Source organism: Chanos chanos, chromosome 2 (assembly GCF_902362185.1).
Source record: "Chanos chanos chromosome 2, fChaCha1.1, whole genome shotgun sequence".
In the NCBI taxonomy this organism is placed as follows: Eukaryota; Metazoa; Chordata; class Actinopteri; order Gonorynchiformes; family Chanidae; genus Chanos; species Chanos chanos.
This window is the reverse complement of record NC_044496.1, coordinates 44,969,136-44,995,789: the sequence shown is the minus strand read 5'-3', so window position 1 is coordinate 44,995,789 and position 26,654 is coordinate 44,969,136. Positions and strand designations below refer to the sequence as shown.

General features: G+C 39.8%; 2 protein-coding genes across 6 annotated transcripts in view; one reads left to right on the top strand and one right to left on the bottom strand.

Annotated features, from left to right (window-relative positions):
- Positions 1 to 5,510: 5,510 nt before the first annotated feature.
- On the top strand, positions 5,511 to 8,587 carry tlx3a (T cell leukemia homeobox 3a). The gene is made up of 3 exons (XM_030765381.1): positions 5,511 to 5,946; positions 7,126 to 7,360; positions 8,371 to 8,587. Exons 1-3 carry the CDS (start codon positions 5,511 to 5,513, stop codon positions 8,585 to 8,587), a joined length of 888 nt encoding a protein of 295 aa, XP_030621241.1.
- Positions 8,588 to 13,948: 5,361 nt separating this feature from the next.
- kcnip1a (Kv channel interacting protein 1 a) overlaps positions 13,949 to 26,654 on the bottom strand; it is a 30,994-nt gene continuing 18,288 nt past the window's right edge. For 2 of the 5 annotated variants that reach the window (XM_030764764.1, XM_030764765.1), the window contains exons 2-8: positions 18,553 to 18,677; positions 15,591 to 15,660; positions 15,403 to 15,473; positions 15,128 to 15,235; positions 14,839 to 14,943; positions 14,311 to 14,373; positions 13,949 to 13,996 (exon numbers count right to left, since the gene is read on the bottom strand). In XM_030764764.1, coding sequence (XP_030620624.1) covers positions 13,949 to 13,996; positions 14,311 to 14,373; positions 14,839 to 14,943; positions 15,128 to 15,235; positions 15,403 to 15,473; positions 15,591 to 15,660; positions 18,553 to 18,677 — 590 coding nt within the window. Of the gene's footprint in view, positions 13,997 to 14,310; positions 14,374 to 14,838; positions 14,944 to 15,127; positions 15,236 to 15,402; positions 15,519 to 15,578; positions 15,661 to 18,552; positions 18,678 to 20,610; positions 20,690 to 21,741; positions 21,770 to 26,654 lie in introns of those variants that run through there. The other 3 variants (XM_030764767.1, XM_030764768.1, XM_030764766.1) reach the window with 3 other exon arrangements.

Below are 26,654 nucleotides of genomic sequence, written 5' to 3'. Positions count from 1 at the left end.
CATACCTGCCGCACAATGCTCCCACAACAGCACTTTTTTTTTATCATAAAACAATACACACACAATCCATCCATCCATCCTTCCCGTCTCCAGACCATTCGTAGGGGATTTAAGCGCTGGAACAGTTGTGCTTGCGTAATGACATTGGAACAAAGCCTTTTAGAATTCTGGCTCTCCCCACAGTTTCAACTTTAGATTTTCAGACATTCTCTGGCTTGTGAGCAAGGTCAGTGTAGGTGCTGGTTTGTTGTGTAGCAAGTGAATATACATTCTATAGATGAAGGTTAAGAGAGATTCTTTGTCCAGTAAGAATTTAAAACAACAGATATGAAAATGATTTTCGTGGTCACAGCTACAAAGGAGTTTCATTGAGAGTCTTCTCAACTCGTTTGTCCAAACATCCTACCTGCTCACTTCTCACCTGCCTTCTTACTTTGAACCTCCACCTAAAACAATAAAAATGCACAAAAACCTTGATGCACAGGCAACCCCAATGACAAATCAATACCCTTGCGATAAATACGAGATGAATGCACAGAGAGAGAAAGACCAACTGTGGGAGACAGCCACGACACTCAGATCGTGCAAAGGTATGGCAATAACGTTCACGCTCACACGTTTTACTTTATCATATTGACTGGAGCAAGTGCCATTTATGAGTAGAACTGAATGGAATTAAAGGTCAAGAGAGCCAGAGAGATCAGACTCAAACCAGTGCGTCAGAGGTCTGAGCCAACACACCGACACGGTCACGAAACGGTACAGATGAAGCCCCCCCCCACCCCCACCCCCCTTTCGGCGTATCAAGTTTCTTACTCTCCTCATCTCAACTCGTCCCTGAGCCCCTGTCAGGATGTGTATGAGTAATACACAAAGGAGCTCAATTCTGATCTATCTCTGTGTCAGAACACTTCTCCCCACATCACATGATCCACCCTGTGGGACCGGTGGGGGAAGGGGGGGGGGGGGAGGGCGGGAGGAGCTGTATAAATTATCGAGTGTAGTCGCATTGTGGCTTGTGGTGCCTAAATGCTAATCTTAAGCTCTGAGCCAATTGAGTCGGACAGCATTCGGAAAATGAGAAGAGCATTATAGAAATTTGCAGTTTGGAATGCTTAGAACATTTTCAATAATTAAAGCATCATTTTTAAGAACAGTGCTGTTGAAATAACAAAAAAGACAGTTTACTTCCCCTATTATTTGCTTGCTTGAGCTCCGTTTTGGATAGGGTCTGAGGTGCCACAGTTGGTTGTATTTCCCATCATTCGGATTCGAGTGAGGGACAGTACAGCTCAAACCCGCCAGAGAAGGTTCAGGGACTCCACCCTCTAGATGGCTCTTGTCCCATACATTCCTCACAACTTTGGCCAGCTCAATGAGGTGTGCTTACAAAGCCACAATCCAGGAGTAGAACTGACCTAGGCTAAATTATGAATCTTTTACTCACAGGTAACAGGTTAACACTTCTTTGTCATCTCTCATATGATGAACTCTGAACAGTGCTGTTTTTTTTTTCCAAAACTGGCCATGATATCTCAGAAATATACCATCAAATTTATTAAAATTTGATGTGAGTTGACACAAAGAAACAACTTACTTTCACTTTGACTTGCATCCATCTGAATTCAATACTTTAACACATTCCAAAATAAAAACATACATACATACAATCCTTGATGATCATCTGAACAAAAAAAAGAGACACTTCTGGAGTTGTCTCTGAAAGTTGAAACTATATTCTTTGATTGTCTGTGATTATAGGCTGAAATGTAAATTTCTCATAAAAGATCCCATTTTCGTCTGTGAGAAAATGCAGAAATATTATTTGAACATTTTAATATTGCCTCTAGTGTTTCAGTCATGCTCTAGATCCATCCATCATAATTTAAGCAAATACAAATCTATATGTTAAGAATAAATCTACATTTTGGAGGCATTCATTTTGTGAAACATTATTTAAGAAATTTCTAAAAGATTAACGGGATAGTTTATGGCCTATTCATATTGCCAGGGGGAACATCTAGCTCCCATCTGAAATATTCTTTCTTACCCTCCATTTGTCTGTGTGTGTGTGTGTGTGTGTGTGTGTGTGTGTGTGTGTGTGTGTGTGTGTGTGTGTGCGCGCGTGCGTTCGCACACGCGTGTGTGCGCGCGCGTGTGTGTGTGTGTAAGCGCGAGTAGCAACGAAAGGATAAAGGGCGCTGAAAATGGAATAATTCTATTAAGACCACAGAAAGATGTGTAAACAAGGCCACGGGCAGTTTAAATGGGTCTTCATTAGAACGAATAACGGTTTGGGAAAACAGATGTTCAGGAGTTACAGAGAAAACTATAAAAGGTAATTGTCGAAACGCTCTCTATTAAACATATACTTAATTTTTCATAAGCACTGATGTAGCGTGCAGATGGAGAATAGTTGGGAAACATAAGGCTTCATTTGAGAGACGAGGCTGTGACATTTGGTCTTTTCTCCTCTTTCACTTTTATTTTTTTTGATGTGGTTGGGGAACCATGCTGTCACCTCAGACCCTAATTTATCTCACTGCGTGTCTATGGGACTTTCTTTCATAACAGATCACAATAAAGATACATCTCTTTTTTTTAAATGCACTATTACTTACTATTGTCAACTCAAATCCTCCACGATTACATGCGTTTTTACAAGAGCTATGAAAGTGTTTCATTTATTATTGAAAAGCACAGGAGCGAAGTCTTATTATTTTATTCGACTCCCTTTCACTCCTGTTCTATTCTTTTTTTTCTCGTGCCACGCGCCCCTGACAGATAAGCGTGGGGAAGAAACTGATAACGTGGCAGGCACGAGCAATAAATACAGCGCCTGCGGGCCGAGCACCCGGATACCCCCATTATGCAAATTGTGGATAATTTCTCACACAAAAGTCGCGTTCTTTTATTCGTGTTTTTTTTTCTCACGTTTTTATCCATCTTATTTTCTCAAGAGAATATGTCATTTAATGTGCAGGCAAACTGATTTATTCAATCTCCGGTAATTTTGTAAACGAATTTCATGGTTACGTTATTTAAGTGCTGCCCTCTTTAAGCATGCTATAGACAGATAGATAGAGAGATAGAGAGATAGATAGATAACAGTTTGTATCATCGGAAACAACAGAAAATAACACTAGGAAAGAGACGGCTGTTAAGATTAAGCTGACACGTGTCAAAAATTTAAAAATGGATTTTACAGAGAGTTGTTTGCAAAGAAAAAAGTTCTTGAAGCAAAATAAACAGATCGTAATATCAGTAATTAATCTCTCTGTAGTACGGTAGCATGTAACGAATGCTTTGAGTGAGAAATTTTATCTTGAGATGAAATAGTCGAATTTGGTTATCTTTACTCTCTGGTCAGTTGAAGCGCATCCTAACGTTATATGAAGGTTCTTTATCTTACAAGACTGTAGAGCCATACACTGTCTAATAAAGGGATTACAGTTACAAACAAGCCTTCCTCAGGTTGCACACACCTCCAGCACACTTAAAAGGATAGGCACACTCTCAGTAACTCGTCAAAACGCTACATGTCTAAAAACTGAATGGTAAATCACTTTTTCCCTACGTAAGTTTGAAAATATCAAGCAAAATGCCATGACATGTCCCTAAAAAACAAAATCAAACTACCAAGCGAAAAATGTAAATGACGGCTAAATAACACAAGTGTACAAGCAAAAAGCAGAAATGTTGCTGTCAACAAAGGCGACCACTGTTTGTGCATATGGCATGGGGAAGGGGCCAATGATGCAATTAATGGAGTGGAGCGTAATGGCCAAATATGTCTCGGTAAATTGAGGTGATGGTTTGAAAACCATTCATGTGTCTCCAGTACTAACCGTACCTACTATTCACCATTACTAAAGCCTCACAAACCACCATTTTTGTCTGTTTCGTTAAGTTGATGCTGTTTTTAGGACATTTTTAGGACCTTTCCTTCTGAGGTTTTGTAGCATAATTAATAAAGAGATCTGCTTAACTTTGATCTGACTTTAACTATTTTAGGGAAATAAGAAAGAACGTTACATTTATACTGATTTTGAACAGGTTTTAAATTATTTCGTGTAAAAGCATTGTTTATAATCAACCCAATCAGTAGCCTTTACGACAGAATCAGTTTCATCACTCTTGATCGAATCTGAATGAAGGCCGTTTGAAATTCATTCAGGTCCTCAAACAGCGTTACCCTACGCGTCCTTGTATGTGAGGCCTGGAGCTTTTGGCTGTCCACTTTAACCGGTTATAGAGGTGCTAAACCCGATTAGCGAGTCCATTTCCGACGCCAATTCATTGCGTCTGCTCTGGCAGCACCAAGCTCCCGGCCACCACTTTATTTCTGTGAGCCCCTGGCCCTGGTCTGTGCTGTTCATCATTTCACCCCTGATTCTGTGCTTAGGCCTCTCTACATGCAAGGGAAAGAAAGAACTTGAGTATTCTATACATTATGATGTTGCACTGCGGATGATTTTTACCCGAGACATTTTTATTAGTCATTTTAGTGTTGATGACTAGTTGAACACAAGATGGTGGGTGACTGAGGATCGGGGAATGATGTACACGCTACGTACAGTTTGGAAATTTTTCAACCGAGTGGAGGAAATCGATGTCGTACATTTATGAAGGCTGGTTGCATGTTAGGATGACGGATATTAGGTCCGGATTCTCCTATTTCACCAGGAAAGATCAATAATTGTACCATGAAACGCAACGCCTCCACCTCCATGAATCCACTCTATAAAGAGAAGAAATCTCTTTTCTACTGACATGGACAATCAGATACATTAGAGGAAAATAGGTGAACAGTAATCACCATGAAACAATCGCTTGATTGTGTTTTGTGTGTTTTAAAGTGTATGAAAAGAGGTATGGATGTTCCAAATGTTTACATTAAAAAGTAAATATATTAAAAACAATATATCGCACTATTTAAAAACATACAAACTGCTACCGACTTAATTGAAGTTTTACGCCAGTACTGAGGGAAATAAATGTAGAAACATGTATGTTAACCAAATAGGTTACAGCGGTAATAATCACAGTTTACAATGAGTCGTCTTATATCGTTTTTAATTGGAAACGATGCATGGCGTTGAAGATCTGATTAGAACAGTCGACATGTTAATATAACTGCAAGGGATGACAGCTCCGACCAATGAAGGCACCATTAGGCAGCTTGGTATTGGCTCCGTTTTGAAATGAAAAAAAAATGCACACAAAACAGTTTGACAAGAGAAGCAGATTCACGCGCCGCCTCTCACAGTGCGCATCAGACCGGGACGCGCCTGCTAAGGGGTTGGGACAAGTCTGAGTTACATTAAAAAAAACATGTTTGTTAACTGAGATATAGAGAAAACATGGATTTAATCGTGGTTTTTAATTTACAAAGGACGCAATCCAACACTTAAGGTAATTTCGTTGACTTGATTTTGGCTTATCTCCTGGTAAATTGGAACTCACTGCATCGCCAACTTCCCGATTCCTTGGCTGGAATAATTTGGAATATGGAGCAATCCCCAAGTGTCGACGCAGGCGGGCAAAAACAACCCCCCAAATCTACCCAACAAGAATCTATCCGGTTTGGAATCGATCAGATTCTCGGCGCATCTGATCCAGAGAGCGGTCAGTTAAAGAGAAGTCGTAGCGTTTCAGAGAGTAGTAGTATCGACAGCTACAGTCTGGGAAGCCCAGTGAGAACTACTGGGGGCCCTTACACCGCACTCTCGGTCTCTCTGACCAGTACAACGGGCCGGTTGGAGGAATCCGGGATATATGGGGTGAACAGAAGCCTGGTGCCGAGAGGCGTGATCCGTGTGCCTGCACACAGACCACTGACAGCCGCGGTGCCACCGCCTGTGGTGAGTGCAGTGCCGGGGTTCGGGAGTCTGTGCTTCCCATGGATGGAGAGTAACCGCAGATTGGCAAAAGACAGGCTACCAGGTAGGCCAACAATAATGCCAAATTAACAAATCTGACACAGGGAAGAAGGAGAGGATTTACAAGTTAAACTAAAATAATGTTGCCTTGGAATGTAAACTCAAAAGTTTTAGGAAAAAGTTTTTTCGTTGGAAGGATCCAGCATTTACGATTTTTTAAACGTTACATTAATTACACTTAAGCATATCAACCATTTTTGGTCACACACACACACAAACATACAGCCATATAGAACAAGCACGTGCTTACTCCAGAGATACACACACACAGACACACAGACACACACACACACACAGTCAGTACCGTACATATCTGATGTTAGAAATAAATGCTTGGATCTGTATTGGTTGTACTAGGACTAAACTGCGTTAAAATAATAATAATAATAATAATAATAATAATAATAATAATAATAATAATGATAATAATAATGATGACGTTATATCTTATATCGTATATTGCAATTATTGTTGATGTTACTGCGTTGTTGTATGTGAAGAACTTTTCAGTTAATTTCTGTTAAATATAGTCTATTTAGCAACATAGCAAGTATCACTGCAGCAGAATCGTAATATTATGATTTTATGTTTTTGCTGCAGTGATACTTGTTATGCTGTTAAATATATTTAACAGAAATTAACTGAACCGCGGTCTATCACTAGTTAATGAAAGACCGCGGTGAGCGAAAATATCAAAACTGTATTTTGAGAAAGAGAAAAGGGAAGAGAAAAAGTGTTAAAATTGGTGATAAGAAGTATCAACAGTTCCACCTGGCCGTGTGTTTAGTTGTGACCTTATTTTTGTAAACTATGACTAATTCTTTATATTGCCTTATTTTACAAAGACTAAATAAATAAACAGTTATTAAAATAGTTTATTAAGGCTAGACGTAATTTTGTGGCCAACTTCTGAAAACACAGCTTCCGGTCTCACCTTCTGTTCTACAGAGGGTTCACATTTGGACTGTCAATTTAAGAAAACATTTTAAAAAGGTCAATTGAAACTTAATTTCCTTCTTTTATTTATTTCGTTTGTCAAGTAAACGAGGCTGTTTGTGAAAACTGTGCAAGTTTAATAACTTCCTTGATCTTAGCTGTAATTTAGGAAGGAGAAAAGCCACTTTTAGTAAATTTCCATAAAAACTGACCTTATTCTCTCTCTACTGCTCTCCTCCCCGCGTAGCTCTCATCCCTTTCACGGTGACCAGGCGCATCGGACACCCGTATCAGAACCGGACTCCGCCAAAAAGGAAAAAACCTCGGACCTCCTTCTCCCGTGTGCAGATCTGTGAACTCGAGAAGCGTTTTCACAGGCAAAAATATCTAGCAAGCGCTGAACGAGCTGCTTTGGCCAAAACTCTCAAAATGACTGATGCACAAGTTAAGACCTGGTTTCAAAACCGCAGGACGAAGTGGCGGTGAGACAGATTCTAAATGTGTCTCTGTCTTATTGGTTTACGATGCATTTTTTAATCACTGTGTGAACGTTCTGTTGCTTGGGCGGGATTCACATTTGCGCGTGTGCATGGTCTGTAATCGTCCAAATTTTTCAGAGTTGAAAATCAGTTACTGGGTGTCCCGTCTTCCCAGTCTGTAATCATAAGAAAAATAATGACAGTTACTCGGTGTCCCATCTTCCCAGTCTGGAATCATAAGAAAAATAATGATAATTAAAAAAAAAAACGGCCATACAAATAAGCCGTATGGCTGTAGTTCCGTCATCGTCGGTGGACCTCCTTGCGGTTTCACTGCCTGATTTATCATTTATAGATCCTGTGTCCTAAAACTTTGCAACAAGTTTATTAACACAGGCCCAGACTGGATGCAGTCTGGTCATTTCAGTAGCGACCTCCATTTGACTCCGATTTCATATGAGTAGAATCATCTGGGCTCGTTCTTCCTTACTTAGATATATATATATATATTCTATATATATATTAACATAAAAATCTTACAATTAATATTTTTTCCTTATGATTCCAAACATATGCGACAGTTTGTAGAATAATTCATGATCTGTAGCCTTTGTTTTTGTTGCCAATAACATAACAAATATTGCTTGCTTGTATTTAGAATAACTAACTGCCTCAGCACCCTTTTGGCACACTGCATGCTCACCTGTGGTTCACAGTTTTTTTCATAGTATTTAACAATATCAGCCTAGACAAAACTGAATTACCAAAACATGCTGTCTTTCTTTCTTTCTTTCTTTCTTTCTTTCTTTCTTTCTTTCTTTCTTTCTTTCTTTCTTTCTTTCTTTCTTTCTTTCTTTCTTTCTTTCCTGCAATCCAGTCCTTTTGTACGATGCCCTTATTTTCACGATTTGTCTTTCATTTTCCACCCCTTTTGGCATTTCTCCATTTTTACGTACGTTTCTGCCTCTAATTCTTTTTCTCACTGTCTCTGTCTCTCCTTTCCCACTGTCCAGGCGTCAGACAGCTGAGGAGAGAGAGGCAGAGAGACAGCAGGCCAACAGGATGCTGCTGCAGCTGCAAGCGGACGCTCTCCAGAAGTCTCTGGGTGAATCGGTGCCATCAGACCCGCTTTGCGTTCATAACTCATCCTTGTTTGCTCTCCAGAACCTGCAGCCCTGGGCCCAGGATGGACCTAACAAAGCTGGCGGCACTGCAAGTTCACTCACCTAGATCTCCTGCCCTTTCAGGTATATTCAAAAACGACCCAGCTGCACCGATCTGAGGGACGGCGAGAAGGCTGAATGGGTTAGGGACTTAACTCACACATGGAATCTCAGTTTTTAGGATTTGTTTCATCACTGGAGCCTGTTTCACCTACTGTGGAATCTGTTGTGTTATGTTGCATGATGTGGTACTTTTCAGACGTCGGCTGGCAGTGTGCACTCCAGCCTCAGTACAGACAGATCAACACAAAGCATAAAAAGGACTCTTCATTCTTGGGGTTTTCCGACAAGCAGAAAAACGAAATTACTCTCTTGTTATTTATTACGGAAGAGATTTCTCAGATTCTCGACAGTTCTGAACATAAATATCCATATGTTATGTGGAGAGAGGTACTGTGGACTGATTGAGAATGGTGGGTAGAGAGATTTAACTCTGAAAAACAAAACAGACACATAAAAGAAACACATGGCAACAGACTGACAAAAAAATAACAGTAAAAAGGAGACAAAGGGAAAAATAAAAAAATAAAGCACAAAAATGGGATAAGTACAGAGACAAAACTAGAGAACGCAAAAGCAGACCAGAAACCAGTCCAAAAAGTAAGCCCAATGACAAAGGCGTGAGGACAGAAAAAGTTCAGTGACCTTCAGTGAGGTCACAGCAGTGTTAACTGAAATGAGCCACTTTTAGAAATGCTGCCTTCCAGAGATCCCTGAATCAAATGTGTTTCAGCAATTAGGAGGTTATGTTCACAAGTGAAAGAACATGTGTTTTTCAGTGAATCCAACACCATTTTCATCATCTTTAGGGACTTTAAAAAACTCAGCTTCCAGTAGCCTGGTGGTTGGCAGTCCTGACAGTAGGAACATGTAAGTGAAATGTTTCGGCATTGCCTCTTAGTTAGTGTGGGCACCTCTACTGTGGGCTGCTTTGTATGCAGCACTTCCTGAAATGTTCTGTTTCTGTGAATGCTATCATGCTGTTACTTACTGCAAAGATGTTATGTTTTCCATTTTTGATTTCTTCCTAATATGGTTGTATTTTTGGTTCTGTGTTGATTTGTGCATGTTTGTGTTTGTGTGTGTGTATGTGTGTGTGTGTGTGTCTGTGTGTGGGGAGGTGTATGTATATGGGTGTTTGTGTCCGTGTGTGTGTGTGTGTTCTGTGCTGATTTGTGTGTGTGTGTGTGTGTGTGTGTGTGTGTGTGTGTGTGTGTGTGGGGAGGTGTATGTATATGGGTGTGTTTTTCTGTTCGTTCATGTGCTTCTTTCTCATATTATCTTTTCGTTTTTGTACTTTTTAATTTATAAATTTGTTTTGTCCTTTCAGGCTACCATAGCTGTTGCATTGTAACATCCAGTAAATTGGGAATGCTAAGCAGAAACTACAAAAAATTGGGCAATACAAAACAGTAACAAAATCTCAAAAGCTACATAATTAACATTTTTAGCATGATGTATTTCATGTTTTTTTATTTTATTTTGTTGAGTGGTTGATTTTTTTAGTTTTCTTGGGTTTCCAGTATGGATTGGTGGTGATAGTCGTAAGATAATTTATGGACATTTGAATTATAGTTGTATTATGGTCGAAGAGTAACTGAGGTGAACTTTACCATCAGTGGCACAGAAAATCCAGAATTACCAAACAAATAAACCTTCCATCACCCCAAAACCAGTACAGATCCCATTTAAGAATAAGTACAGATGTCGATTATGCATTTTAGTGTGATGATGGGTTCAGCAAGTACAGTAATGTTTTAAGACTTTTGCAGTTGTGCCAAATGAAGCACAGACAACACAAATGTTTGAACATGAAGCTAAAATGCCTTCAGTTTCCAAAATGCATTTTTGTTTGGTTATTGGTGTACCCCTAAGTGTACCCTGGTAAATGTCAGAACAATGTCAAGTATCTGAGTTACTATATAGGCTTCTCTCCAAATACAGACTGTTGACCAATGAGCTTTCTTTTCCATTTAATGCTGAATAACTCTTATAAGACCAGTTGCACTGTTGTAAAATCTCATGTTCAAAAATGAAAAATTAAAAAAAATGATGATAGTCAAAATGTTTTTGCAGCACTCAACCACCCCCCCCCCTCTCCACACACACACACACACACACACACACACATACCACCACCACATACCCTACACACATATCATGTCACATCTACAGAAATGAGTACAGAAGTGTGCAAGAGAAAAGAAATAAATGTACACATACATCAACAGCATTAATTTATGTCAAAGCCAGAGGCTCTATTAAAAAAAATGTCACTTTATACTTGTGCTGAAATCTGTGTATTTTCAGTGTTTGGAATGTGAGTAAAAGTTGTCAATGAAATGTATACAATAATTTGTCTTTGTCATATGTAAATAGTAATTATAGAGAAAAGAATGAATATAATAATGAAATTGCTTTTTTTTCCTCTCAAATCTTGGTATTGTTCACAAACAGAGATGTATGATCAAAAAAAAAAAAAGAAAAAAAAGAAACCAGACCGTATACTTTGAAAATTTTATTGTTGAATAGTATTTTGTACAATATTTCAACAAGAAAATATTCATGTTCTATTTTGTGTCTTGCTTTCTGTCCATCCTTCTGTTAGTCTGTCTGTCTGTCTGCCTGTCTGTCTCTTTTTCTGATAAGTATTTTTCACTGAGTGGAGGGCTGCTGTTTCTCAGAGTTTAGCTCTTATGTCTGCTACAATTGGAGTGTGGATTATTTAAGCTGTACAGTAGCCCTGTGTCTGTCTATGGCTGTCTGTATTCCCACTGAGCGGCTGAGAAACATTAGCCTAGTAGTGTCCACAGTGCAGTCCACTGAATAAGTACAAAAATCCATAGCAATATTTTAGCCCAATGTTTGTGTATTTATATTTCTGTGTGTAAGACACACGCACGCGCACACGCACACACACACACGCACACACACACACACACACACACACAGATTACAGCCAAATCTGTGCACTGTGCTTGTAATCAGTAGATCACTTTGATATAATGGCTTCTTCTCCTCACAGCTCTGAGCGCATCTCTCTCTTCCTCTGTCAGAATCCTATCACAGTGAATGGTTATGTATTGTGTTGCTTAGCATATGAAACACACGTTTGTTAAACGATAAAAAAAAAAACGAGGCATACATTCGCACAGTAATATGACAGCATCTGCAACGCCCCCCCCCCCCCCCCCCCCCCCCCCACCCAACACACACACACACACACACACACACACACACACACACACACTGTCTGAACACATAAAGAACTGTCCAACACAAGCTTTGATTTGCTAAGTGACATATACAGCAGTCTCATAACAGAGAGAGGGATGTGTCTTATATTATTATTCTTCCAATCAAGAGTGAGACTGACAGACAGAGAGACCAATCAGGAGACAGACAGGGATTTACCCACAGAGAATCAAAAGCTGTCACAATTACAAGAAACACATCACAAAAAGAACACAAACACAAACACCAGCAGAGATACAAACACATACTGGACACACTAAAGAACAGTGAAAAAGAGTAAGAGGTTGTGTAGCAATTTTGTTCTTACTTACACACACACACACACACATACACACACACATACTTGTGCACACAGACACACAAATAAAGTCATTAAAATTGGTAACACAGCATAGCAGGGAGAAAAATCTTTCTAAATATATAAAATATTTTGAATATAGATAATAGGGTAGTTTTCTTTCTTTAAAGCCACTAGTATTCATGACTGGTTTACACTGATTTATGTCCACATTACAGAACCTCCATGGAGACATGAATTAGACCAAAACAATAACAACCCACAGGTACCTATATGACTTTTTTATATAACTTTTTTTTTTACTGCAGACAAATGCATTTAAATCAGTGGGACTCTGAGTTTAGGATGCTCAGCATGTGTGTGTGTGTGTGTGTGTGTGTGTGTGTGTGTGTGTGTGTGTGTCTGTGTGTGTGTGATTCCAGAATGAATATGGGTTGCATGTTTGTGTGTATGATTCAATGATACATCCCAGATGATAGACTCATATGTTCACTAAGCCCTGTGTTGGACTGGAGAAACATAAGCTCCCTGTAGGTATACCATAGTGTTAGAGTAACTCGTAAGCACTCAACTGACCTTACAGCTATCTATAACAATCACAGTTATCTGGAACTGGGTGTTTTCAATGCACTTGTCAATTTGTAATGACTTGAAATAATGCTAAGTTCAACTGTGTCTTACTACATAAAAATAACTGTCACTCTTGCTGCCAGTCTTGTCTGGATCCACCAGTCAGCATTCAGCTTCTCACGCTTACTGATTATTAGATCGTTGGACTGGTTAACCTTTCTTTACACACTCTTATTCTGTGTAATCAAGCCTCATTGCCTCGGTGTATATTTACTTCCTTTGGGAAGTCTCTCTCATACAACAGTGCACTGAGCCATGTCTTCCCTGCTCCAGTTTTACCTCTTTATTTCTATTTGCCTCCTTTTTTTCATTCCTAGTTAGGTGTCCTGTTCCTAGTCCGCTCTCCTGTTCCTAGTCCGCTCTCCTGATCCTAGTCCGCTCTCCTGTTCCTAGTCCGCTCTCCTGTTCCTAGTCCGCTCTCCTGTTCCTAGTCCGCTCTCCTGTTTTGGTTCTGACCGTAGCCTGTTTGTAGATTCTGATTCTCATTCTTGTCCCTAGTAGCCTGTTTAATGTGTACCGACCTCTGCCAGGTCTTGACTTTGATTTGGGACCGCGTTTGGTAATCAAGTTAGCCTGCGTTTGACTCACCGTCAGTCTGTGACAGTCACTCGGGATAAGAGCAGCAGCCTGCATTATGAATGCATCTGAGTGTAATGGACACTGACAGGGTGAATCTGAGTGATTTGTCTAGTTTTGAGGGAAACTTTGTAGGATTACAGTATGAGTTATATTTATTATTGTCAGACAGTTGCAGTACTTTTGGGACAATGGGTCCTAACTCAATGCATTGATGAAATTGATTGTTGATGACACTGATATTTTATAAGTTAATGGCGCACTTGACTCTTCAGTGTGCTTTAGTGACTGACCAGATGTGACCTTAAAACAGAGAAAACAGACAAGGGGCAAAAGGGTGCTGATTTCAGAGGTTCAAGAGCCAAAGATCAAGGGGCAGGTTTTTTTTTCTGACCTGACCTTATGGCAAATTATCATGATAACATGATGGAGGTACATCAGCACCAACTATTCCCATAATGATTTGAGTTAATAGATACAGTTTTTTTGTCTGTTCTCTGTGGCAGTTCACAGTTCACCAGTCTCTTGGCTTCATTCTTCATCTTCAGCTTTTCTGTATCTTCCCTCTGTCCATTGCCCCTCCCCCCTTCTCTGAATCTCTGTCTTTTTTTAGATCACATTTTCAAAGAGCTGCAGGGATCTCATGATGTTTTCATCCTGCGGAGAAAAAACATGAAAGAGAACACAGAAAGAAACAGGGAACGAGAGAGAGAGACAGAGAGAGACAGAGAGAGAGAGAGAGAGAGAGAGAGAGAGAGATAACATAGTTTTGCTTCTTGAGCATGTACAGGGACTGTAGTGCTAAATATTTCAACTTGAAGTTCTTGAGACTGACCACTAGAGAGCAGCATTGATGAGGACATGCTGTCAGATACTGCATAGCCTCAAGTTATTATATGTACTATGTACGATTATGAAGGCGGGAAACAGAGGAAGATGGGGTGGGTGGAGGCATACAGTACATACAGTACCTCTTGACATGATAGAATGAACTCATCCAAGGTGACAACTCCATCTCGGTTCTTGTCCATTTTCTGTATGGCAGAAAAAAATAGTAATAATTGAGATGTATGCTACATGGTTATTGTTAAATCGCAAACTGACCAACATGACTGATTAAAACAAAATCAAACAAATTTTTATATCTACATTCCTATTATATAGTGCTTTCTATAGGAGATGCCTTCTAACCATACACCTTAACTGATTAAATAACATTATTCTCAGAGACAGTACAAATACCTCCTGATAACAATAGTTATGGAATTGTAACAGCATTCAAATGAGCATGTACTAATTTTGCTGAAATTACACATTTTATTTTATGTCAGTGATTTTATTCATTGCTTTATTTACCAAATGTCACATAAAACTGTGTTTTAAAGTGTTTCACAGTAATACAGACAACAGTATACACTGGCCGATATGGAAAGGTTTGTATTGATCTAAAAACATGATCTGGAGCATAATGTGGATATAAAGAGATGAGAGAGCTCAACCTGAAAGAAAGCATCAACATGTTGTTTTGGTGTGTCTGTTTTCAGTGCTGGGTACGTGTACTTTCCCATCATATCATAGATGGCTCTCACAATGTCTGTCATTTCCTGTCATGCACACGCGCGCGCACACACACACACACACACACACACACACACACACACACACACACGCATAGAGAGAGAGAGAGTGAGAGAGAGAGAGAGGAACAGAGAAAGTTATGTACACAAAAAAAAAAAATCAATAATTCACTCTGTCTGTTCACAAACACAAAAACATATACACACGAACCTCCTTGTTGATGTAACCATCTCTGTTGATGTCGTACAGATTAAATGTCCACTGGAGCTTCTCTCTTGTAGAACCTCTTAACAAGATGGAGAGAGCCATGACAAAGTCCTGAGACAGAGAGAGAGAGAGAGAGAGAGAGAGAGAGAAAGCTGTGAATGTCAGTGGTCATGTTTACTAAGTCCTGAAATAGAACATATACAATTTCATAATTAGAGAAAGAGAAAGAATGCATGAATAGAAACAGAGGGAGAAACAAAGAAAGAGACTGAGATCACCTCAAATTTGATGGACCCATTGTGTGCTGTGTCAAAGGCATTGAACAGATAGTGGGCGTAAGTGCTGGCGTCTGGAAGAGTGTGAGAAGCACTGGGTAAGAGGCACAGTTTGGAGGCTGTCCAGATACTTCCCTTCTCCCTGTCTCTCTCTCTCTCACACAGACACACACAGACACACACACACCTACCTCCATGAGGGAAGAACTGAGCATATATCTGTTTAAATGTCTCTTCATTAACCACTCCACTTGGGCATTCCTGAATGAGAGAGAAAAGGAGACAGAAATGATTTTAATTGAAGTTGATTGGAGGGAAGTGAGGAACAGAGAGTGCAGGTGGATGTTAGAGTAATGTAAGTCTTTAAATTTAGGTCTGTGGCCTAAGCATTATTCACCTTAATGTTCAGTGTTTAATTTGGGGCAACTCAACTATGTTGATGTTGTTGCATTGTCTGAAAGATCATGAAATCCACACAGGATGAGAAGATTTACACCAATAGATATAATGTGTATGACAAACATCATTACAAAACCAGTGGTGTTGCTATTCATATAAAAAAAACTTGCTTTTACATGCTTAAAAACATGCTTTTACAAATCACTGGGTAAACAACTTGAGTTCCCAGCCCTGAATCTAGAAGTTTTTAAAGATCACCACATCCCGGAAGTCGGATTTTATAGACCTCAGTCTGCAGTAAAGTGTTTATTTGTCTGCTCTTGTAAACTTGCTGTCACTTGCTGTTGGACAATGAGACTGTTGTGGTTGGTGATCTAAACTGAGGCTGGTTGATGCTTGTATCTGACACACTGAAATCACAGCGTGACTCTCTAAATCCAACAAAAAAAAAATCCTTCCCTACAGCTCCACTACAAGACCAAACCCCCAAATGCCCCAGGACACCTCCACTTATCAGTTTCAGTCTTAACCAACACTCCTTTTAAACACTCTGATCTGGATTTCAGTGATCACTGTGCGACATTAAATGTAAGTTTGGTTTTGTTGAGAGGTGAAATATGAAGATACTTGTTGGGCAGGCTTTTTTTTTTTTTTTTTTTTTTTAGATTAGTTATATTATTTTGCCTGGAGTAGAATTGCCCTTATGAATGATGTTGAAATGGCTTGGAGTTTTCTCCTTGTAGCTTCCTTAAAATTCTAAATAAACAAGCACTTGATATCTTTATGAATTTCGTATTAAAGAGAAGGGTAATCCATGGTTGACGTCTGCACTCTCCAGCCTGCATTAAGGCGTGACAGGCGGGTACTGTGGTTGACAGGCCTTTTATTAGACAGCACACAGGAACAAATTTATTTCTCCTTAGAAAAAAGCCAAGGCTTAGTTTCATCTATCTGTAACTGTAAAAAAAGCCTTTGAATAATGAAAGAGGAAAGGAAATTCTGAAAATCTAGTAAATTTTTATCTGTTTATAACAATTCAATGACCTTCTTGTATAGTCAAAAATGATGGGACTGCATCTGATATATTTTAATGAACATTTTATCTCGTCTGGATTCTTGTTTAATTTTGTCATCCCTCTGCTGTGGAATCTATACATTATCACAAAACAGTTATTGTTAATAACACTTTTAGTTTTGCCCTCTTTTCTGATGATGAGGTTAACAAGGCTCTGAAACAATCAAACCCTTGAAAACCGGGACACCTGGATCATTTGGAAACTGGTTTCTTAAAATTATCCTCAGGTTTTATAGCTGAACCTTTGACTCATTCTTTTAATCTTCTCCTGGCTACAAATGTAATCCCTGGGGCCTGGAAGGCTGCTTATGTAATGGCCCCAGTAAGGAGGAAAACAGCAATGCTTAATAATCACAGACCTAAAAACTTTGATCTCAAAACTTTGTTCATGAACTAAACTACTGGAACCTTTGGCTAGTGAACAGGTGAAAAAGTATTCAAACTTTTACTGAATGCTCTCAAAACATAGGTCATGGTTTGGATAAAATTACAACATGTTTACTGTGGTCATGACAGTTGTAAATGACATCAGCTTTAGATGATAAGCAACACTGTCTGTAGATTTTTATCGACTTTCTAAAGCTTTTGGTGCAGTGGATCATGTAATTTTGTTATGTATTGTTATGTATTGTTGTAGATTCATCCTCGATAAGGTCTTTTCGTACCCCCAAAATGCTTTCAACAGAGCACAAGCTCGTCTTGTCAACGGAAATTTATTGTGAGCAAAAAAGCAGGACAATAGAGTTTAATCAGAGAATTGTACCTTTCAAGGTCAACAAAGTGAGGTAGTCACCACTTTCTCAGGGTTTGTAATTGACCACTTTTCTTTTAAGCTTCACTTCCAGAATTTGGTGAAAGGTTGAAATTGAAGCTTTGTTTTGATTTTTGGAACAACTCTTGCCTTTCTCTCGACATTAGATGAAGAGTGGTTGAAGTTACAATTTTGCCCGTTCCTCATTGTGGTGATTTGTCATTCATGAATGGGTCAGTTCATTATCCTCATATGTTGGATACTGTGAATAGTGGAGCTTTAAGCTTCATTACAAACTGTAGAGCCTTTACACATCACTGTATATCCTATTCTAAAGTTAATTGCCCTGGCCCATAAACATAATGGTTCAGTCAATGGTACATCTTTATCTATAGGGTCATTCTAGGTATATTCTGCTGTTTTACACGTCTTTATGTCCCAGAAATGTGCCATTTATGTGTAACAGTCTCAGGACACTCTGTTTCTGACTGTTCCTAAGCCTTGGACTGAGTTGTGTACCCTTTTCTTGGAACAGACTACAGACTGAGCATAGACTTCAGAACCTAGTTGCCACTGAATTTAATTTAATCAATTTAAAGCCATTGTAAAGTCCACAGAATCTGAGTCAAATGACTACAAATGTTTCAACTGATAATATGATTGTCTTTTTCCCCACACTTTGTTGTAATCTTTTCTTTAGCTTGACAGTTTGATGTGACAGTTTGGCAGCTTGATATGACATCTATCTAGTGTTTAAAACACGTGTTCCAGTTTTGTAATGTCCATTTTGTTTAACTTTCTTTTTGGCCAGACTTGGCCACCAGCTAACCTTGTTGGAAAAAGGTTAGATAAAATAAGATAAAATCAACAATTGGGTGTGTGTGTGTATGTGTGTGTGTGTGTGTGAGAGCAGAGTGCGTGTGCATACATTTTTAAAGCCTCTGTACAGCACTTGCAGCTCTTTCTTACTGAAGTTGGTCTGAGACTCCAGCTGCTCCAAGCCCTCAGGTCTGTGACACACCGTTGTCATTTCCAAATCATCATCTGCCTTATCTACAGTGAGAGAGAGAGAGAGAGAGAGATAGACAGAGAGAGAGTATGAGAGACAGAAAATTATGGAGGTGAAAAGGGAGTTTAATCGTCGTTAAGTATTTCAAATACTTAAAAAATTGCAGGATGAGATGGATTAATTCCAAATGTTCTATGCCTGCCAGAATACCTAAATTACTATCTTCTGTTACAGTCCATAAAAGAAGACATAAAGAGGATGTGACTGGATTTGTCTGAAAGGGCCATAGCCATAGGGACAGTACATAAGCATAACAATATCCTGAGTTACATACACTGTAGCTCCTTTTGAAATGTTTGATTGTTTTTATATTTATTTATTCCTGTTTTTCTTGACTGTAACATAGTGTATTCATTGTGTTGAAAGTAAGATTAAGAACTTGAAATACATGGAACAGCAGGACTGAGAAAGAGGGAATTATAAAGATCCTTGTGCTTTTTTTTTTAGCTACGAAGAAAAAGTCAGAACAAACCTTGAACTTGAACTTGAACCTGAACGTTGTTGTGTGGTTTGCATTTCTCTGTGTGTGTATGTCCTAAAGCCCTTGGACATTATTATCCATACTATTAACAACTCACTACATTCAGTTTATGGACCTCAGGGACAGGACAACACACAGGCACACACACACACACACACACAAACACGCGCATGCGCGTGCACATCACACACATATAGAGGAGGTTAGACACCTCAGGCATTTCAATTTATCATGACTCCATGTCCTTTAGTCAGTGTCACATTAACAGATGTCCTACAGTGCTTACTCATCAATACACACAGACACACAGACACACAGACACTCACAGACACACACACACACACACACACACACACACACACACACACACACACACACACACACACACACACACACATTTCTTAACACCAGCTTGTGCACACACTAAATTAATCTTCTAAGAAGCTGTTTCTTGTTTGCAAAAGCCAGTTCAAAGGAAGACTGAAAGCAATCATAGCAGTGGGAAGAGTTTTGTAGCAATGCAACAACAACAAGAGTTTTTGGTTATGTAATGCCAAATGAATGCTTGTTTAGTGAAACTTCACAACATCAGTTTATCAGCAACAGAATTTTAACAGAAATGTATTAGTAATGTAAAACTGACCGTTACACACACAGAATAAAAATACAGTGGTAAAGGAATATTAGTGTAACAATAATGCAGTAGTAGTTGACATGCTGGTATAGACGTAATGTAAGTAGTGAGAATCAGTATGGTAATGAAACTCTAATAGTTATACTATGTCACAGTAAAGCAATAATAGCCTACAGTGGTGTAATATTAATGTAAGGGTATATGTAAGTCTGATGTAATAGTAATACGACAGTAACAGTAATGTTAGTGTAAACATAATTCAATAGTAACAGGAATATGCATGTTAAAAAACAGTATCAAAGAATAGCTCATTCCACACCAGTCAGGTTATAATCTAAGATTATGAACAGATGGTCTTTTATGGAGTCGACAGATATCCCTTAAAAACAAGGATGGATTCCTTTCGTGTTTTTTTTCGTTCCACTCCTGACACGTTAACACAATCTATCAGACGATCTTCCTCAGTTTCATTTTTGAACCACATTTAATGTGTGTTTGTACAAATATGTAAATTATTATCTGAAGGAACAGTAGTGTAACACTGTCAGAGTGATGATGAAATATACACCATAGTGTGAGAGTAACATAATGACAATTATATGGTTGTTTAATATTAATGTAACATTACAAACTCTTATGCCGTCAGATCAAGCAGTAGTCATGGTGTGATTTTCATGCAATAGAAATTGTGTGTGTGCGTGTGTGTGTGTGTGTGTGTGTGTGTGTGTGTGTGTGTGTGTGTGAGACAGACTAACCCAATATTTCACGACAGCGTCTGGTTAAACCGTAGTGTGTCACTCACCCTCAGTGTTGATAAGTCCCAGTGTGTGTAAAAGTTTGAGAGCTCCACACAGCAGTAGCACAATGGCCAACGTATGCAATCCATCTCCCTCTCTTTCATCCATCTCTCTCTTTCAGCTCCTTCACTGTCAGTCAAACTTCTCTCGCTCAGCACCTCGAGTACAACTACTCCAGCTTCTCCAACTACCTACTGTGCAACCTCCCTCACCTGTTCTCCCTCTCTTTCACTCTCTCTCTTCAACATTCTCTCCCTCCCTTCGCCGATTTCATCCTTGACTTCGATTCCACTGACATTGCTCATTTTACCTTTCTCCCTCCCACTCATCCATCCATTTCACACCTTTATTTCTCAGTTGTTCAAGTGAACCCATACTGTCCTTGTCTTTGATCAACTAAATGTCAGGTGAGTCTCTTTATTCAAATATTTAGTTCATATTCACCATTATGATGTGTGTGTATATATGCATGTGTGTGTGTGTGTGTGTGTGTTTTGGAGCAGACTGTGATGGAGAGCACCACCCAGTGCCATAAAAAACAGCAGGAGATAATGAATGAAAGTCTGTGTATACAGTATGTGTGTAGGAATGTCCTTCACTTTCTCAGGTTAGGTCGCTCTCCCATGTGGATCCTGATCTCAGCCACATGAGAGAGCAAAGAACAATGTGACTCTCTCTGTGTAGATGTGTGTGTGTGTGCATCTGTGTGTCTGTGTATATGTGAGTGTATGTTTGCCTGTTAAAGACCCCCCCAACCCACACACACACACACACACACACACACACACACACAACATACGGTATTTAAGTTGTTTTTCAGAGGGTGATGGATGAGCCATAATTAGAAGGCACAGTCAGAGGATCTAGAGAGGTGACCTGTACAGAACACACACATTTTAACCGTAGTTTGAGCTGCATTTTTACACATCATAAACAGTGGAAGAGTCTACCTTTCTGCAGTGAGATATACTAATGCAGGGGTCTTTTGGGTTTACACTGCTTTGCATGCAGTACATAACTGAGGGATTTTCATTCTGGTATTGTCTGTTCCAAACATCCCCTGTCTTTTTTGTACCAGTATATTCTGTTCCAAACTCCAATCTCCAGTCTTGTCCTGTCTTGTGAGGGAGGTACACTGGTCTTGTCCTGTGATTTCTTTTTTTTTCTGGTATCTTTCCATATTTATGTCTTTTCACCATGCTTTGAGTCTATATATGACCTGGACATGGTTCGCATCTGAGAGGGGGGTCAAGGTTTTATCCTTAGCAGACTGTATTATCTCTATGAGAGACTATCTATCTATTTTCTCCTAAGTTATTTCAGTAGTACCACATTCATCAAAGTTTTTCATCATTCTCATTCTGAAATCCAGAAAGCACATTACTACATGACAGTGGTGGACTGGCTGAACAAAACAGTTCTCACCTTGTCCAAAAGATCTAGGACTTCGACTTTCCTCCTTGAAACCAACAGTAAAGCTACCTAATCTAGCGTTGTAAAAATAATGCCTCTTGTGTAAAGACATGGTCTTGTTTTCATTATTTCCCCTAAGCTATGTGTAGTGACAGTGGCTTGTCTAGGACCCTGACAACAGGCCTTTGATTAGAGACTGTAAGGCCTGGTAGATATTTGTGAGATTTCTCATAGATGAACCTTTATGATATACATATAATACTATACATACTTCTCTTTGGAACGAACTAGAGCAGTGTCAAGCTAAGGTCCCTGTAGTACTGTGTTTTAACCACCAGATGCTGACAAACACGCATAACACACACAGGCGTCCCATGGGACATACAGTAGGTAAATACATAAGAGCATCCCATGGGACATACAGTAGGTAAATACATAAGGGGGTCCCATTGGACATACAGTAGGTAAATACATAAGGGGGTCCCATTGGACATACAGTAGGTAAATACATAAGGGCGTCCCATTGGACATACAGTAGGTAAATACATAAGGGGGCCCCATTGGACATACAGTAGGTAAATACATAAGGGCATCCCATTGGACATACAATAGGTAAATACATAAGGGCGTCCCATGGGACATACAGTAGGTAAATACATAAGGGTGTGCCATGGGACATACAATAGGTAAATACATAAGAGCGTCCCATTGGACATGCAGTAGGTAAATACATAAGGGCGTCCCATTGGACATACAGTAGGTAAATACATAAGGGTGTCCCATTGGACATACAGTAGGTAAATACATAAACGCGTCCCATTGGACATACAGTAGGTAAATACATAAGGGTGTCCCCTGGGACATACAGTAGGTAAATACATAAGAGCAGTTCAAACTCCTCATTTGGTTTTCAAATTAGTGTAAATCCCAGAGAAATGCAAAAGCAAACTCTGATTCATATGCTCATTCACCACTCTCTCTTTCTCTTTCTCTCTCTGTGTCTTTGTCTCTGTGTCTTTGTCTCTGTGTCTTTCTTTCTCTCCCTCTCTCTCTCTCTCTCTCTCTCTCTCACCCCCCCCCCCCCCCCACCCCCCAGTGCAGTTCTGTAGCAGTCGTAACTATCTAGATAATCCACAGTAAGGAAGTGCTTGTTTTACATAATCTGAATTAGCATAATCTGTGTATTACTATGGTGACACCTCTTGCGGATCAAAGTCATGAAAAATTACCCGAGAGCACAAGCCAGGATCTCAGCAGCCTGAGCACACTGATTTAAACCCTCCTAAATTATATACCTGCAACAAATCTTACTCCAGACGCTTTCTGCACAACACAACAGAATTTGGTTCAGTTAGTCCTTCTGTTACTTGGTACTTGAAATAATATTAAAATATCCAGAACCCATGATACATTTTCAATTTATCAAGAACCTATGTCTCATCTTGAATTGATCACTAAAATAAGAACACCATGTCCTTCACAATTATTCAGAGAACAAAGTTAAATACTGTACCACTGACTTTTAATCAAAAGTCATGTTTTTGTAACAAATCTGAATGTTTCCCTCTGGGCTGGCTTGATGATTTTAGCATGAAAAACTTGCCCAAAACTTAGTCTTATATAAGCAGCTCACAGAGTCTCCAGAAATACAGCGCTTTACTGAAATTCATCTGTCACATCCAGTATTAGACTTCAAAGTCCCTGTCTGTAAAAAAGAAAATGATGTTGAAAAATGAAAAATTGGTGAATGTTTCCATTAATGCTTTGGAAATACAGGGTTGTTCTGAGGGCTGGCTGACAATAGCAATGGATGAGACCAGAGTGAAAATGCCAAACAAATGAAAACAGGGAGACGCTCTCAAACAGTATGTATGAATAACGTAGTCAGGGGCATAAATTATTTATATGAGTCCAGATGAAATATACAGACCCAGGAAAAGCTGTTTAAGTGAAGTTTTCCTGGTAGGATAAATCAATACACCGTATCGTAACATTTCTCCACAGACTTTCATAGAAAATACACTGGCATAGAAAGAGATACTTCAGCAACACATACACATGGTCCCACACACACACACACACACACACACACACACACACACACACACACACGCCCTCACACTTGTTCAAAACTATGTACATATGTTTACCGGTTTTCCTGCGTTTCTGTTTGAGTAAGACCCAAAGAGCCTAAAGAAACAGGGAAATGATGTTCACACACACACACACGCGCACACACACACACACACACACACACACACACACACACACACACACAAGATGCACACATACACACAGTGGCCACTTTATTGGGTTCACCTGCTCATTGACACAAGTAGCCTGGTCCCTCAAACCATGTGTTTGTGACTCAGTATAGAAAGCACACAGACCTGCACTAGATGCTGTTCCCCAAACAGCAGGATGAGTAAAGATGTATGATCTAAGTGACTTTGACTGCAGTGTCATTTTTGGTGTGAGACGTGGTGGTTCTAAGAAACAGCTGCCCATTTGGGACTGTCACACATGACGGTCTCTACAGTTTACAGGGTGATAGAGTGATAACTCAAAACATCTAGCAAGTGGTAGTTGTGTGGGTGAAAACACTTTGCTAATAAGAGAAGTCAGAGGAGAAAGGCCAGACTCATTCAAGCCAGGAAAAAGGCCACAAAATAATCAAGTAACAGCTCTTTAACTGGACTGCTCTTTTACAGTCTGCAGAAAGGCATCTCCTGACATTAGACATGTGATCACCAAAACTGGAAAAATGAAGAAAATGGCTCGATTTCCGCTGTGACACACAGATGGCAGAGTCGGAATTTGTCATAAAGAAAGTGAATCCATGGATTCATCCTGCCTTCTCAACGGTGCAGGCTGCTGCCTGTGATGTAATGTTGCGGGGAATGGTATGGTATGTTTTAGGCCTCTTAACACTAACTGAGCATCATTTGAATGTCACAGTGTTGCTAAGCTTCATTGCTGATCATGTGTGCACTCCTCTATGGCCTCAGCCTAGCCTCTTTTAAATGAATACTTCTAGCAGGATAATGCACCATTTCACGAAGCATGCATCATCTTAAATTGGACCACCAAACATGACAGTCCCATCGGTTTACTTCCATAGCATCCACAGCCCCCGGATCTTTATCCAACCAAGCACCATTGGTGGATGAGGTGGGATGGGGATATTTGCAGCATGAATGTGCGGCTAAAAAGTCTGTGCGAACTGTGTGATGTTAATGAGCTGCTCATAGCGTGAAAACTTCAGGCTGCTCTGGAGGCAAAATGTTATCGCACCCAGTATCAGATAAATGTACCTAGGACAATGGCCAATGAGTGTAATGTCCATGCAGGTGAACCATGTGAAACACACACCCTCACACATACACACACACAGAAACAGAGAGAGAGACAGAGAGACAGATAGAGAGAGAGAGAGAAAGAGAGGGAGAAAGAGAGAGAAAGAGAGAGAGCGAGAGAGGGAGCAAATATTCCCATACAGTCAGATATTGACATCCTCATGGGGACATTTGGTCCTCACATTGTCACAAGAAGCCAAAGCACATTCACACAAAGCCAAAATCTCATTCAAAGATGCTTAATAATTCAACTGACGACCTGCTGAATTACCCCCCCCCTCTCTCTCTCTCACACACACACACACACACACACAGACACACACACGTACGCACGCACGCACACACACACACGCACATGCACACACACACACACACACACACACACACACACACACACACACACACACACAGATGAATAAAACTGCAGAGCAGAAAATCCTAAACATAATGATTACCAACCCTAGCCCAAATAATGATCATATTCCACTGCTTAGTAATGGTTGAGTGGCTGTGATAAGACTGGCCATAGCCATGCACAAACTTGCATGATGAACAACTTCTCTGAAGCTCTGCTCAAGAGAGGGTTTAATAAGCAGTCTCACACAAATAAAGACAAGCTAAAACCCTCTCCGTGTAGGAGGAGGAGAGAGAGAGAGAGGGAGGGAAAGGAAGAAAGATAGAGAGGGGAGAGGGGTTGGAAGAGGACAAGCTGGGCAGAGAGGGGGATCAAAGAGAGAGAGAGAGAGAGAGCGAGAGAGAGAGAGAGAGAGAGAGAGAGAGAGAGAGAGAGAGAGAGATTAAGACTTATAGCCACAAGGGGAAGCATGAAAGAAAGAGGGATTCACAGAAAGAGAGAGAAAAAGAGGCTTTGGCATGTCCTTTATTAAACAATAAAACTTTCAGTTCTCCAGTGCACCATAGCTCTATGTAAAATAGAGATATAATTCAGTAAATGAATAAAAGAAAGAGGTGATGAAGATAAGGGGATTAAAAGAAAGAGACAGAAAGCATGACTGAGAGACAGCAACTGAGAGAGAGAGAGAGAGAATTGAGAATGAGAGCATTAGAGATAGAAACTAGAGACAAACTGGGGGTGGATGAGTGAACATGTCTGAAATATTCACCAAAGGGAAAAGCTATTCCACTAGTCATGGTGGACAAATGAAGTCACGCCACTCCACAGTAAACACAACACAACACAACACAACACAACACAACACAACACAGCACAGCACAGCACAACACAACACAACACAACACGACACAGCACGACACGACAC